The sequence below is a fragment of the Schistocerca cancellata genome, chromosome 5, assembly GCF_023864275.1.
Source record: "Schistocerca cancellata isolate TAMUIC-IGC-003103 chromosome 5, iqSchCanc2.1, whole genome shotgun sequence".
NCBI lineage: Eukaryota > Metazoa > Arthropoda > Insecta > Orthoptera > Acrididae > Schistocerca > Schistocerca cancellata.
In genome coordinates, this window is record NC_064630.1 from 704,415,165 (window position 1) to 704,432,238 (window position 17,074).

Genomic DNA, 17,074 nt, shown 5'->3' on the forward strand with positions numbered 1-17,074 from the left:
CTTTCAGAGCTTTATGACAAAGGCAGGCTGCAGATAACCAAAGTATTAGCTTTTAAAGTTATTCTTTCAGTACATACAAGGCAATAAAGTATAGCTAAAATTTGGTACGACAAGATTGATGAGCCACTTTGATAGCAAATTATGATGAATTTACCATAATTTGACCTTTTGTACTAAAACTAAGCTATTGCACCCAAAAAGTTGAAGAGGATCACAAAGTTTCAGCACAACAGGTCTTTTAGATCCTGAACAATGGTAACCAAAGTTGATCATTTATTCACTTCAGTCACAATGTCAAAAACGAGCCTTTATGAAAAACTATTATAAATCATAACAAAGCATCAACGCTACTTGTAAAATCACTACAAGTGGCTGAAGTCACTATGACACATTCTGGTAGATGAAGTATTTCTTTACTTCTCAAAAGTTTTTGACTCAGTACCATACCAATGATTATTAATGAAAGCACTATCAATATGGGACATCAAATGAAATCATTATCTGTTCAAAATGGTTCAAATGGCTCTGAACACTATGGGACTTAGCATCTGAGGTCATCCGTCCCCTAGAACTTGGAACTATTTAAACCTAACTAACGTAAGTACATCACACACACCCATGCCCAAGGCAGGATTTGAACCTGCGACTGTAGCGGTCGCGCGGTTCCAGACTGAAGCACCTAGAACCGCTCGGCCACACCGGCCAGCCCATTATCTGTCTTTATTATCCTTACATATTATGGACGTATGTATGTATGTATGTATGTTCCACACCTCCCTCCAGCTGCACTTGGTACACACATTCCTCACTGAAAGCAACAATTGCTGTGAGGCTAAGGTGTTTAAATTTGACATTTAAATTTATTACTCCTTTGCTACTAACTCTCTTCATAACATATTTTGCTGGTAGTATCCATATATGCCACTGAATGTATCTAAGCAAATATATCACTGTGTGACACATATTTCAAGAGATCTGATGAGGGCATAAACACTGAAATGCATGATAAAATGTCGCATCATGCATGCAGTTTTAATACATGTATTCTTTACCACTATGACACTCCTACAGTTAAGTCAACTTAAGGAAATCCTTGAGACCTGGCAGCACTTCTGACAACTTTCAAGTGCAAATGACAAATGGCTATCTAGATCCCAAGGTTCTTGCACAAAGTGTTCTTCTCTCCAATCTTAAAGATTTTCTTGCAGGCCATTTTATTCTGGGCCAATGTTGATCCTTTGTCCTACTGTCTATTATTATTATCAGTTTTACAATGTATTTACATTTTCCAGTAACCCAAAGTTATCCATCAAATTCAATCTGTATTCTCCATTTTTGCATATCTGCCCATAAATTTTCTTCAGTATTTCTTCTTCTAGCTAATGCCTGAATTGCTTATGTCCACGTGGCTGATGGTCTCCCTTTTTCCTTTCTTTCAGGTGGTTCCCATTCCATAATCTGTTGTGCCAGTGTCTTCTCTGACATCTTTTCACGTGTACTCAAACTAGTGACTTCAGTTCTGACACTTTCCCAACTGGCTCCAAAAGCCCATATCAGTTGCCATCAATCTTTTCATTAATTAGGATCAAATGATCCACACTTCTTATCCTTATTGTTACAACACTTCTAATAATTGTTTTTAAGATTTTTCTTTTGTTTGATTTCTAATTAAATACCATTTAATATGCCCATTAAATACCATTTAATATTCCAATAGTAAACTTTCCAGTACTTATACTTGAATTAATTTCCATGTTTAGCATCTACAGCTATTTTTGTACCCTTCAGTATGTGTAATTGTTCTCAACCTTTATCCAGTGTCAAATCCTGATTTGTTCCTCCTGTTACCAAGTATTTTGTTTTATTTATGCTGACCTGAACACCTCATTTTTTACACTCCTCTTATCAATTTCCTAGTGATATATTCAATGTCTTCTTCATCTTGTGGTGAAATTGGCTGGTTGTCAGCAAATTACAGTGATTGTATAGTACTATCTTTTATTGGGGTTTCTATCTTATTACATTTTTCTTCCAATGTTCCAATGCTTTCTCTGAATATATTTTATAAAGTGTTGATGATAAGCTGGATCCCTTTGTAGCTTTAAATCCTTGTGAGAGGAAGTTTTGCAGTTTTTGTTCTAGATGTAGAGTTTTTACATAGGTTCTGAATAGTTTTAATTATGATAATAGTATTTCATATATTAACTATATGATTAACTGAAATAGTAGGAGAAATATATGTGATCAAAATAGCTAAAAATGCATTAAAAAAATACTGAGTGTTAATTGTAAAAGAAAGTGTATGCTATGTTTTCTTTTACTTTCTTACTAGGATTCAGCACACTAATAATGACAAATATAAACCACTTTCACTTAATTCATATGTTTCATTGTTTGCCTATGTAATCTGTCAGATTTGCAAACCTTGTAACAATTTGCACCATAACACAGATTTCACTTGTTCCACCAGAACTGATAATACATACAAAACATGATGGTTTTCTTACAACCATGGGCTTCCAGGTATGTTTTATTTCACAGAATGCGTCTGGGATAGCAGTCGTATATCACCTTATATAAACAGACTGAAGTAGCTCTGCACATTGTTTATTCCATCACTCATCGTGCTTAACTTTGCCAGGATGAGCTTCAGTATATTAACCAAATTTAAAGTAATATATCATGTTAAATGCTTAAAAAAAGCTTTCAAAAACCACCATGATATGTAAGCTTTGTTTCTTTAATTTGTCTCATTTTTTATAAGAAATCTATCTTTCAACACTCCACTAACCACAGAAAATAACTTCACACAGCTATTTGTGTAATGGAATTAAAAGTGCATTCTCCGTACAGTTAAATAGAGAATGCTGGTCTTCAATAACATGCCTTGAAGGTTTATTTCAGGCTTAGACTGTGTGCTCATAATCACTTTATGACAAGAAGGGTTATCAGTGAAAGAAATTGTCTACAAAATTAGGGCCCACCACACTCATGACTTTTTAACATTAACAGCTGTTGTGAGGAACACAACATTGGAGATGCCTCGGAGCAGTTGCTTATGCTCAACAGCACCACCTGAGAAGTGCCATTTACCAATTATGGCTCATGGGTACCTCAAATAAAATGCTGTACATGTGTGTGCTGCCTTTTTTTAAGCAACTGGGAATACAGGGTCAAGACAGATAGTACACAACTGCCTCCATGAAATCAATTTGGCCTCTAGGCACCAATTATGAACAACAATATAATTCTCCGAGGACCACACAGTGCAAAGAAGGTGGGCAAGCGGACACCTGGAATAGGTTCTGGATCATTACTATCAGGTTCTCTTCATCCATGAGGACACTACCACTCTTTGCAATACAGCAGAGAGCGAGTGCACAGCCTGTTAAGTGGCTTGCCTGCACAGGCACACCGTTCCTTTATGCCCTTACACAAATGATTATTTATTTGCTTAGCAATGAATGATAATCCTACACACAAAGGTCCAATCAAATCTGTAAATACTTTTAGCACAGCAGTGGCAGGCAATAAGCAGTTCATTACATCACAGTCACCATAATTCCACTATGTTCACAGCTCACAAACTTATAAACTGAAGACTAGCTTCTGAACAGTTCTATAGGCCTGATCCTGCCTCAGAATCAAAACATGTGTGGCCCCACACCATTTTAGCCCACCTAACATGCACAGCTCCCAGCGCACCGAAGACCATGATCTTTACATAGAATCTCTGCCCTGCATTTTCTGTCACGTGACACACTGCCCTAGTCAAATTAAGATCGATATACTTGACCATCACTCATTTACAGAAAAATACTTTTCACAATATACAAATATTAAACCAATTACATTACACAGTTCCGTACACTTATTCTACCACAAACTATTATATTTTCTCATTACAATTTTTATTTTTATTTTTAGTATATGGCACGAACTGGAACAGCAATTGCTCGCCAAAACAACTACTTAATTCTTCCTTGCCTGTTTTGCATCATGTTATTCAAATCCTTCATATTATTAAATGAACATAGAAAATGAAATATCAGTGCAAATTACCCACACAAATGCTAATAGCTTTATGTATTTGGAGATGGCTCCACTTAAAGGTGCACAATTTCACCTGTTATATTAAACTGTGTATTATTGGGGAGGAGCCACTCAGTTCTTGTCTAGGCCTACAGTCAACATTTCAGCAAAGGATTTGTCTTTTGAGGTGACAAGCGCTTAACACCCATCTTAGCAACACACTCCTCCAAGAAGCAAGAATCGATTAAATGGAATGGCCTACTGTACTTGCTGGCATTAACAAAAATGAGCCTGCTGGGGATCACGTGGAACTGGCAGTATGCCATTACAGAATCCATCTCACAAACTAGATAACCTAAGTATAGTCACCATCTAAGAATGAGACAGGCTTGAGCAGGAAAGTCTCTACCAACTTGTGGGCAGCATGCTCTGAGTGATCAACTACTGTCTTCTCCATGCTGCAAACTGCAGTATATAAAACAGTACTTCAAATGTATTACTGTAACATTAATTAACATTTCTTAGATATAATATGTTGCAACAAAAATTTCTGATCATTCGACCAATGTCTTAAAATGTCTGACATGTACCAAAGCAGATTTTAAATCTCCTGGACAATTCCTTTTATTCCATTAATGAATTCCTGTTTAAAAAAGTGCATGGAAAAACATTGTTTTTAGATGTAAATGCATAAGTAAAACTAAAAAAAAATAATGTGTTAATTCACGTTAACGCTAAACATGTATTCATATCCTGTGAACTGACTCGTCTCACAACATTTTGATAAAAGAATTATTCAAATGATACATTGAACATGTAACTAATAATTAACTAACTAAATTATGATCAAATGCTTGAAAAGTACATTTGGATATTAAAATACTAACCATTTCTTATTACAGATGAAAAACAGCCGACCAGTTGCAAAGGATAAAGTAAACTTTACCTAGGTTTCAATAGGTTTAAACCTATCTTCTTCAGAAGACGGCCTGAGGAAAATGAACATCATGTTTTATATGAAAGGTATACACATAGGTCAAGTTTAGAGTTTAACATATATTAGGAGGCACTTGTGTTACAAAATATGAGATAAATTTCTTGTACTTACAGTATTACATTAACATGGCATGATACGTCGTTGCAATTTTAACAAACATCTCCATAGCTCCTTTAGTTCAAATACAATATAGCCCTACGAGTAGGGTTCGTCAAATAAATAAAATTAAGTACATGGAGGTCGGAGCGCGTATAAGCAACTGAGTAAAATCGGCCTGCGTGGTAGCAATGCGGCCAGGGCAGGTGGCGCTCATGTCGCGTACAATGTGCCGATTGGCGTACTGAAGCAACATGTAAAATATAAATATTAGTTGCGTCTTTAGAAGAAGTGACAGTGAACAAACTGAAAGCGTTTAACATTCCCATTATAACAATGTGGGAGCCTTAGAAATAGTAACGTAGAAACATATATCAAAAGGCAGGTGGCGCATACGCCATGAGTTACATACAGTGGCATATACAGCCAAAATAAAATTATATTACCACATTAGTGAAGCACCCAGAACCATATAAGTCAAAACGTTAAGCATAAACAGTAATGGCATCTCAAGACATAAATTACGAAAACTGGTGCACAGTTTAGTTATTATACATTCACTGGGATCCGAGGCTTTAAGATAAGCGAGAATTACAAGAGGGCTAGTATAGTGGCAGCCATACATCATGAGTAAATCACATTGCATAAAAGGTAGTGAGCTTAGAGATATAAAAGTGCATTATAGCTTCCTGAGGAAAAAGACTACTGAGGTTAACAACATTAAAGTTATGAATTAAATAATACGGGTTTAAAGCCTTCCAAAAATTGTCTACTGGCAAGGTTCAACTGATCGTTGAGTATGTTGCCGTCTTTTAGCTCCAGATGTTTATAAATAAATAGCTCTTCCCACAGATCTAATCTCCGTCCTTTAACTTGTCTGTGTAGGATAACCGTGTCTTCTAACTGTTTAGGCGTATGGCCGGCTAACCAGAGGTGTTCAGCAAAAGTAGAGTTGTGAACACTAGTTCCTTTTTTCTTAATAGATGTTCTTTATATCGTGTTTTAACAGCTCTGCCTGTTTGACCAATATAATATGAGGGGCAGTTACTACAGGTTATTTTGTATACACCTGAATTAGAAAACCAATCGTTAGCAATTTCTACTGAATGTATAAGATTTCTTTTTAAACTGTTGTCTGTAGAAAAGGAGACGTTACAGTTATATTTTTTAGTTAGAAGACGTTTAATCCTATATGATATGTTACCCAAGAAAGGGATGGAAATAAATTTTTTAGCTTCTGTGGTATCAGTGGGGAGGTTATTACTCAAAGTCGAACAATTTTGGGAAGATTTCTTATTAAGCAGGTGATCGATCATGTTCTGGTTGTATCCATTATTAACAGCGATCGTTTTGATGACATTCAATTCTTTTTGTTGATCCGCAGGTGATAAAGGTGTGGTTACCATTCGGTGAATGGCGGAATGAAAAAATGCCAATTTATGCGATTTAGGATGAGTCGAGTCAGCAGGAATGACATTATCTGAATATGTTTCCTTGCGGAAGATATTGAAATGGAAGGTATTATCTTGTATAGAAATTGTTAAATCTAAGAAATTCAGTTCATGTTTATCATTTTGAAGTTCTTTAGTGAAGGAAATTTTTTCATGTAGACCATTGAAAGTGTTGAAGAGCTGCTCTAACTCATAGTCAGTGCCATCAAAAGCAATGAGAATGTCGTCCACATAACGTGTATAATAGCGGATTTTTTGATGTAATTCTGAACTAGACTTGAAAAATGCTGTTTCCAGGGCGTTAATGAAAATATCTGCTAGAATACCGGCAAGGGGGCTGCCCATAGCTAGACCATCTGGCTGTATATACATTTTCCCATTAAATGTAAAATAATTGTATTTTAATATGACCTTAAGCAAACCAATAAGTTCAGCAATCTGAGTTTCACTTAGTTTTTTATGCTTCAAAAGATTTTCTTTTACAAGGCCTATGGTTTCATCAACCGGGACATTTGTATAGAGGCTGACGATGTCGAAGGACACCAGTCTAGTATCAGGTGTACATCTTACAGATTGAATATTATTAATTAATTCCTTACTATTTTTTATAGAAAAATTATTTTCAAATGTGAAGGCATCTTTAATTTTAAAATGGAGGTGCCTAGCAAGCGTGTGATGTGGACTACCTATACCATTCACTACAGGGCGGATCGGATGATTTTGTTTGTGCAGATATTTTCATTAACGCCCTGGAAACAGCATTTTTCAAGTCTAGTTCAGAATTACATCAAAAAATCCGCTATTATACACGTTATGTGGACGACATTCTCATTGCTTTTGATGGCACTGACTATGAGTTAGAGCAGCTCTTCAACACTTTCAATGGTCTACATGAAAAAATTTCCTTCACTAAAGAACTTCAAAATGATAAACATGAACTGAATTTCTTAGATTTAACAATTTCTATACAAGATAATACCTTCCATTTCAATATCTTCCGCAAGGAAACATATTCAGATAATGTCATTCCTGCTGACTCGACTCATCCTAAATCGCATAAATTGGCATTTTTTCATTCCGCCATTCACCGAATGGTAACCACACCTTTATCACCTGCGGATCAACAAAAAGAATTGAATGTCATCAAAACGATCGCTGTTAATAATGGATACAACCAGAACATGATCGATCACCTGCTTAATAAGAAATCTTCCCAAAATTGTTCGACTTTGAGTAATAACCTCCCCACTGATACCACAGAAGCTAAAAAATTTATTTCCATCCCTTTCTTGGGTAACATATCATATAGGATTAAACGTCTTCTAACTAAAAAATATAACTGTAACGTCTCCTTTTCTACAGACAACAGTTTAAAAAGAAATCTTATACATTCAGTAGAAATTGCTAACGATTGGTTTTCTAATTCAGGTGTATACAAAATAACCTGTAGTAACTGCCCCTCATATTATATTGGTCAAACAGGCAGAGCTGTTAAAACACGATATAAAGAACATCTATTAAGAAAAAAAGGAACTAGTGTTCACAACTCTACTTTTGCTGAACACCTCTGGTTAGCCGGCCATACGCCTAAACAGTTAGAAGACACGGTTATCCTACACAGACAAGTTAAAGGACGGAGATTAGATCTGTGGGAAGAGCTATTTATTTTTAAACATCTGGAGCTAAAAGACGGCAACATACTCAACGATCAGTTGAACCTTGCCAGTAGACAATTTTTGGAAGGCTTTAAACCCGTATTATTTAATTCATAACTTTAATGTTGTTAACCTCAGTAGTCTTTTTCCTCAGGAAGCTATAATGCACTTTTATATCTCTAAGCTCACTACCTTTTATGCAATGTGATTTACTCATGATGTATGGCTGCCACTATACTAGCCCTCTTGTAATTCTCGCTTATCTTAAAGCCTCGGATCCCAGTGAATGTATAATAACTAAACTGTGCACCAGTTTTCGTAATTTATGTCTTGAGATGCCATTACTGTTTATGCTTAACGTTTTGACTTATATGGTTCTGGGTGCTTCACTAATGTGGTAATATAATTTTATTTTGGCTGTATATGCCACTGTATGTAACTCATGGCGTATGCGCCACCTGCCTTTTGATATATGTTTCTACGTTACTATTTCTAAGGCTCCCACATTGTTATAATGGGAATGTTAAACGCTTTCAGTTTGTTCACTGTCACTTCTTCTAAAGACGCAACTAATATTTATATTTTACATGTTGCTTCAGTACGCCAATCGGCACATTGTACGCGACATGAGCGCCACCTGCCCTGGCCGCATTGCTACCACGCAGGCCGATTTTACTCAGTTGCTTATACGCGCTCCGACCTCCATGTACTTAATTTTATTTATTTGACGAACCCTACTCGTAGGGCTATATTGTATTTGAACTAAAGGAGCTATGGAGATGTTTGTTAAAATTGCAACGACGTATCATGCCATGTTAATGTAATACTGTAAGTACAAGAAATTTATCTCATATTTTGTAACACAAGTGCCTCCTAATATATGTTAAACTCTAAACTTGACCTATGTGTATACCTTTCATATAAAACATGATGTTCATTTTCCTCAGGCCGTCTTCTGAAGAAGATAGGTTTAAACCTATTGAAACCTAGGTAAAGTTTACTTTATCCTTTGCAACTGGTCGGCTGTTTTTCATCTGTTTACGTGGAACCGTTGCTGTTACGCAGCTATGTTTAAAATAATTTCTTATTACAATGACATTCAGTCACAGAGTGGCATTTTAAGATTAACAGATCAATAAATCTGATTAAAATGTATACAATGTCTGCTAGTAACAATTTATCTCAATTTCTGGTATTTATTCAGTTTTGCACTTCATGCCAAATAGGAACACATACCGTGATATGTCCCACAAGCAAGAATTCACAACTACTACATCAGGACAATATGATGCTCCAGATTTGATGGCTCCAAGCATATTTTTGACTTCTTCTGAGTAGCACTTTGTTAAAAAACTGTATTTCACACGTACATTGTGGTTCTGAAATAAATGTAATGTGTCTGTAAAAAAATGCACTGTCTTTTGTCGACAACTACTGCAGTAGCAGCTTACAGTGTAAAACAATGGCACAATACAATAACTAGTCAGCATTTACCATACAAATTCAGTTAATCTGTCAGTACATGCCACTGACTTTTCTATCATATGTCTAATTTAATTAATCTGATGGCACTAGTGAAAATACCTGGATGGAACAATACATAAAAAATGGGAAAGGCAACAACTCACCTATAGCAGGCAGATGGGTGATGCACAGACACATGTAACAGAAAACAAGAGTTCACAAGCTTTTGAGCTCTGGCTCTTTTTCTAACAGAAATATCAGTCATTCACACACACAACCACTCAGGCACCAAAGGCACAAAATGGTGGTCACAGTGACACAATCATTAATTGTTGAGAGCAGTTGTCTGGGCTGATGGATGTGGGGAGAGGGTAGGGTAGGATGATTGAGGCAAGGGGGGTTTAATGGGTTAGTAGGAGATAGAAATGGGAAAGACAGATGACTCAGTGAGTGCACAACAAGACAAAAGGGGTTCTGAGAGTGTAGGGTATATTAGAAATATAAAAAGACAGAAAGATGGAGCAGGAGGAGACAGGGAGGGGAGAAATAAGGGTAGGGGAGAAAGAAAGGGAGGAAGGAGAGAGAAGGGCAAGGGGGGGGGGGCAAGAAGAATGGTTGGAGAAGACAGTGCCTGATCTGGACAGAGAAGTTGTAGTGTGGACAATGACAGAAGGGAAAAGGGAAGGTAAGACAGTGGGAAACAAGTTAGTAGAGGTTTAGACTGGGGGACTGCAGAGTACTATGCATGATGGAGTGACAGTTCCCACCTGTGTAGTTTAGAGAAACTTGTTCTTGAAGAGAATTTCCATATGGCCTACATAGTGAAACTTGTGCTGGAATGGGCCGGCCAGTGTGGCCGAGCGGTTCTCAGCGCTTCAGTCTGGAACCGCGCGACCGCTACGGTCGCAGGTTCGAATCCTGCCTCGGGCATGGATGTGTGTGATGTCCTTAGGTTAGTTAGGTTTAAGTAGTTCTAAGTTCTAGGGGACTGATGACCTCAGATGTTAAGTCCCATAGTGCTCAGAGCCATTTGAACCATTTGTGCTGGAATGGAATTTCCAAATGGCCCACACAGTGAAGCAGCTGTAAGTAGTCATCTGTGCTGTTCTGTGCAGTATATCAGCAATGGATGATTAAGTTCACAATTGGACAGTTTGGTGGTGGCAGTTCATGTGAGTAGAGAGTTGGTTGCCTGTCATGCCCATATAGAATGCAGCATAGTAATTACAGCACAGTTGATATGTAACATGGCTGATTTGACACATGCCCCTGCCATTTACAGGGTACGAAAAGCCTGTGAGTGAAACTGTGGTAGGAAGTGGAGAGTGGGGGCATGGGACAGGTCTCGCACCTCGTTCATCTACAAGGAAATGAATGACTTCTGGGTGCAGCAATGGCAGTGTGCCTGGAATAGGGATGGACAAGAATATTCTTCAAGTTGGATGGGTGGAAGAACACTATATTGAATGATGTGGATGTGATATTGGGTAGGATATCACTCATATCAGGGCATTACAAGAGGTAGTGAAAACCTTGTTGGATGATATGATTGAGCTGTTCAACCTTTTTAACACCAACTGGGTGATAAAAGAGTGTCAGAGGAAGAGATGGCACACGGGATCTGTTTAAGGATGAGGTGGATAGGATAATATCTGCCAGTAAAGGCTCTGGCAAGGTTATCACTATATTTCAACAACTCCTGCTGTCCATTGCAGATGCAGTGTCCATGGGTGGTGAAGCTGTAAGGAAGCAACTTTTTGATTTTTGACAGTGAATGGGTGACAGCTGCCGAAATGGAAGTACTGTTGGTCGTTGGTGTGCTTGATATGAACACACATATCTACGGATCCATCTAAGATGTGGAGATAGACATCTACGGAGGTGGCTCATTGACTTGAGAAAGACCAACTGAGGCGAATTTTGGAGCAAGTGTTGAGGTTATGGACGAAAGAGCAAAAGGTTGTGTTTACCATGACCACATATCATGAAAAAGAACTCTTCCAGATGGCCCATAAATGGGATGGTGCCATGTGGATACCATAGATTCTTTTTTATAGATTTGGCCTTCAAAAGTGAAATAACTATGGGTCAGTGTGTGGTTGATCAGGTTTAGGAAAGATGTGAAAAACTATGTGATCAAAAGTATCCGGACACCTGGCTGAAAATGACTTACAAGTTCGTGGCACCCTCCATCGGTAATGCTGAAATCCAATATGGTGTAGGCCCACCCTTAGCCTTGATGACAGCTTCCACTCTCACAGGAATATGTTCAATCAGGTGCTGGAAGGTTTCTTGGGGAATGGCAGTCCATCCTTCATGGAATGCTGCACTGAGGAGAGGTATCGATGTCGGTCGGTGAGACCTGGCACTAAGACAACGTTCCAAAACATCCCAAAGGTGAAACTTCCTGGCAGATTAAAACTGTGTGCCCGACCGAGACTCGAACTCGGGACCTTTGCCTTTCGCGGGCAAGTGCTCTACCATCTGAGCTACCGAAGCACGACTCACGCCCGGTCTCACAGCTCTACTTCTGCCAGTATCTCGTCTCCTACCTTCCAAACTTTACAGCTCTCCTGCGAACCTTGCAAAACTAGCATTCCTGAAAGAAAGGATATTGCGGGGACATGGCTTAGCCACAGCCTGTGGAATGTTTCCAGAATGAGATTTTCACTCTGCAGCGGAGTGTGCGCTGATATGAAACTTCCTGGCAGATTAAAACTGTGTGCCCGACCGAGACTCGAACTCGGGACCTTTGCCTTTCGCTGGCAAGTGCTCTACCATCTGAGCTACCGAAGCACGACTCACGCCCAGTCTCACAGCTCTACTTCTGCCAGTATCTCGTCTTCTACCTTCCAAACTTTACAGAAGCTCTCCTGCGAACCTTGCAGAACTAGCACTCCTGAAAGAAAGGATATTGCGGAGACATGGCTTAGCCACAGCCTGGGGGATGTTTCCAGAATGAGATTTTCACTCTGCAGTGGAGTGTGCGCTGATATCAAACTTCCTGGCAGGAGAGCTTCTGTAAAGTTTGGAAGGTAGGAGACGAGATACTGGCAGAAGTAGAGCTGTGAGACCGGGCGTGAGTCGTGCTTCGGTAGCTCAGATGGTAGAGCACTTGCCCGCAAAAGGCAAAGGTCCCGAGTTCGAGTCTCGCTCGGGCACACAGTTTTAATCTGCCAATAAGTTTCATATCAGCGCACACTCCGCTGCAGAGTGAAAATCTCATTCTGGATCCCAAAGGTGTTCTATTGGATTCAGGTCAGGACTCTGTGCAGGCCAGTCCATTACATGAACGTTATTGCCATGTAACCCCTTCGGCACAGGCCGTGCATTATGAACAGGTGCTCGATCATGTTGAAAGATGCAATCGCCATCTCCGCATTGCTCTTCAACAGTATGAAGCAAGAAGGTGCTTAAAACATCAATGTAGGCCTATGCTGTGATAGTGCCATGCAAAACAACAAGGGGTGCAAGTCCTCTCCTTGAAAAACATGACCACACCACAACACCACTGCCTCCGAATTTTACTGTTGGCACTACACACGCTGGCAGATAACATTCACCAGGCATTCGCCATACCTACACCCTGCCATCAGACCGCCACATTGTGTACCGTGATTTGTCACTCCACACAAACATTTTTCCACTGTTCAATCGTCCAATGTTTACGCTCCTTACACCAAGCACGGTGTCATTTGGCATTTACTGGCATGACTTATGAGCAGCCGCTCAACCATGAAATCCAAGTTTTCTCACCTCCCAACTAACTGTCATAGTACTTGCAGTGGAGCTTGATGCAGTTTGGAATTCCTGTGTGATGGTCTGGATAGATGTCTGCCTATTACACATTACGACCCTCTTCAAGTGTCGGCGGTCTCTGTCAGTCAACAGACGAGGTCAGCCTGTATGATTTTGTGTTGTATGTGTCTCTTCACTTTTCCACTTCACTATCACAATGGAAATGATGGACCTAGGGATGTGTAAGAGTGTGGAAATCTCACGTACAGATGTATGACACAAGTGACACTCAATCGCCTGACCATGTTCAAAGTCCGTGATTTCCGCAAAGTGCCCCGGCTCTGCCCATGATGTCTAATGACTACTGAGATCGCTCATATGGAGTACCTGGCAGTAGGTGGCAGCACAATGCACCTAATATGAAAAACATATGTTTTCGGGGGTTTCTGGATACTTTTGATCACATAGTGTAGGTTTGGTATCAGGAGGATGTTGGGAAAGGCTGTATTCGATAGCCGCATGGCCATGAGTATGTAGGATGTATGTCATACAGCGATGTTTCATCCACGGTGACCAACAAGGAGAGTGGTGATAATGAGACAGGAACTGTGAAAAGGTAGTGAAGGAAGTGAGCAGTCCTTGGATGTAGGATGGGAGGTTAAGGACAACAGTTCGTGAGGTGTTGGTCAATAAAGGCAGAGTTTTGTTCCATGAGGGAACTGTACCCAGCCACAACAGGACAACGAGCAGGGAGGCCTATGGGGTTGAGTTTGTGGACAACTCAGAAAGTAAGAATGTGGTGATTTGCTGGTGTGAGGAGGGAGATGGTTTCAGATGTCTGGTTTCGGGATGGACCTAAGCTCTTGAGGAGATGCTACTGTATTGTTGGACATCTGGGATGGCATCTTGGTTATAAGATTTGAAGGCAGAGGAATCAGAAAGTTGGCAGAGACCCTCAGCCACACAGTTATTACGATTCACGACCACCGTGCCTTTGTCTGCAGGAAGGCTGATAAGGTTGGGATTAGTTTCAGGTTACAGATAGCTGCGTGCTCTACAAGAGTAATGTTAGACTCACTAGTGAGGGATTTAGGATAGGAAAGTGATGCCAAGTAAGAAATGGGGAATTCTGGAAATATTACCAGTCAACAGACGAGGTCAGCCTGTATGCTTTTGTGCTGTATGTGTCCCTCCATGTTTCCACTTCACTATCACAATGGATGGAAGCAAAGGAGGATCATGATTGGAGGGAGGATGGAACTGATTTAAACAATATTGTATGTGGAGTTTTGTTTGGCTGTTGTGTGGTGAGGAATGTTTCCTTTGTAAAGAACAAATGAAGAAGGCCCTTTACAAGTGCAGCATGGCTGAATTCAGGTTTTAGGTTAAGGGTGAGGCCTTTAGAAAATACTGAGACTTCTACAGGAATCAGACTTTTGGTATAAAGGTTGAAAACGGTTTACGGGATGAGTGTTCAGGAGCAGTGTGTTTCATGGAAGGTGGAGGAAGTTTCTGATGATTAATTTGATCAATATATAAAAAGTATGAAACTAATAACCACAAAATTAACAAGTAAAAAATAAATGAAACATAGGGCAGTGAATGGCAGAAGCTGATGGTGCAATGTTATATCATATTTGAAATTTCCAAGTTGAATAACTACTTGCAAAATTCAAGTTCCTGGTGTAATAAATGCCTGCTCCTCACATACCAAACACATGTAAATAATAATAATAATTGATGGAAACCAATAAAATACGTTAAAATATGTTTAAAAATGCTTCCGTTAAAGAATACGCAACGGTTTTTAAAGTGCAAATGTAGGATGGCTCATCTCCTGTCACAGACTGTGAAGCACTTTAATATAATTCGGGGCACTGAAATGTGGCAGAAGCAATTCAAAAAGGTGGATGCCTTGGCTGGAGTATAAAAAATATTACATCTGAAGATATCACCACATATGGACAATGAAAAGTATGACACACCATCTTGATGCCAGGTAGAATGGCTGCCATGGCCACATTTAAACGTACATCTTCCAGACACTCACTTTAGGCCACTCTTACTTCCACTGCCATTTGATCTATTAACTCAACTACAAGATGGTAGCCTGCAGGTGAGTAGCACATTGGTCAACTTTGTAGCTTCTTCAGGCCTCTTTCACTGCTATGGGGAGCATGTTCATTCTCTCAATTTTAATGTGACGAAGCACACAGCATAATGTCAACAGATGATAACACTATTTGTGACAGAGCAGGCTGACCCCCACTGTCCAACTTTGTATGGCCTCATATTTCATGTATTAAGGCTTGTATCAAATTTTCGTTAACTTTCTTTTCAAAATCCCCATGTTAAAGTTCTTACATTAAGCACATAGTATGCACATTATCAGAATGGAAGGATCAGATTCCTCTCACAAAACTTTATTATTATTCAGACCATTCAGGTTGTTTTCCTGGTTGCAATGAGCTAATTAGTTTATGCAAAAATGATAGCAACTGAAAGTTACTGCAACTAAAAAAATTTTGTACATCTATGCACAGGAAAAATCTCGTGAGGAAAGACCACCTCTAAATTAAGGAGCTATTTTTCCTCCTTTCAGTACAGTGTTAGTTTAAAAGATATTGTTAATTAAAGCTTTCACCTGGACCAAACTTTCAGTGCTGATTGTAGCTAAACTCCTGAAAATTTATGAGATCTGTTGATATACTTCTGATTGCCATATTTCTCTGAATGTATTGACACCCATATTAATGAGCAAGAGTCTTTAATTAGAAATTACTACATCTCCAATAACTAAATTATAACATATAAGATAGATCCCACAGTCATAAACCTGGGATTCCCATTGCATAGGCATAAATTTGTATTGCATACTTTAACAGATACTGCTCATGACAAAAATAAACATATAAACAAAATATAATGAGAAAATGTACAACCAATAAAAGATGAACTTTTTGACCGATGGAATTTGTTAACTGTTATAAATTAACGAAGTTCAGAACATCCGGAAGAGAGTCATTATAATACCCAAGTTCACGCCATTTTCAGGCGTTCTGTTCATTTTGCTCAAAGTCTTCAGCTGGTATGTTCTCTAGCCCAGCCTTGGGAACCTTTTGAGTTGCATCTCTGTTTGTGCAAACAAGGCTGAGAGAACTTGTTATGCAATAATGAGCATTACACATTCAAAAGATTTGTTGGAACATTTGAACAATGTTTGTGACTCTTAACAGTTATGTGACCTTTGATACTCAATTGCATATGAAGCAACTTTTGTTCATTTCTACTGTACTGTGTGAAATTTTGCTTTTTGATGTAATAAGAACTACTATGCTTCACATATGACCGTGTTAATTACCTTTCTGTAAATTTATTGGTGACTCTAAGATCTTAGAAATATGATTACAGATTGGGGCACATCCAATTTTGAACTTAATAAGAAGCTTTTGGCTATTCATTTTAAGAATAGTTGCTATATCAGTGTTTCCAGGTGGTGATCCAGTGAAAACGTGCAGCTACCAAGGCTAATTACATAATAGGCAGGACTAGTTCAAGTGACATTCTCTTTGACACTTTTTATCTATTCCATTGCCTCATGACTGCATACAGCTACATAACTAAGACTTTAAATTTACTTG

The 17,074-nt window shown here is 38.9% G+C and overlaps 1 protein-coding gene across 1 annotated transcript in view; it reads right to left on the reverse strand.

Annotated features, from left to right (window-relative positions):
• LOC126188772 (PC-esterase domain-containing protein 1A-like) overlaps positions 1-17,074 on the reverse strand; it is a 222,053-nt gene that overhangs the window by 140,697 nt on the left and 64,282 nt on the right. Inside the window, exon 4 of the mRNA XM_049930384.1 lies at positions 9,468-9,610. Coding sequence (XP_049786341.1) covers positions 9,468-9,610 — 143 coding nt within the window. The remainder of the gene's footprint in view (positions 1-9,467; positions 9,611-17,074) is intronic.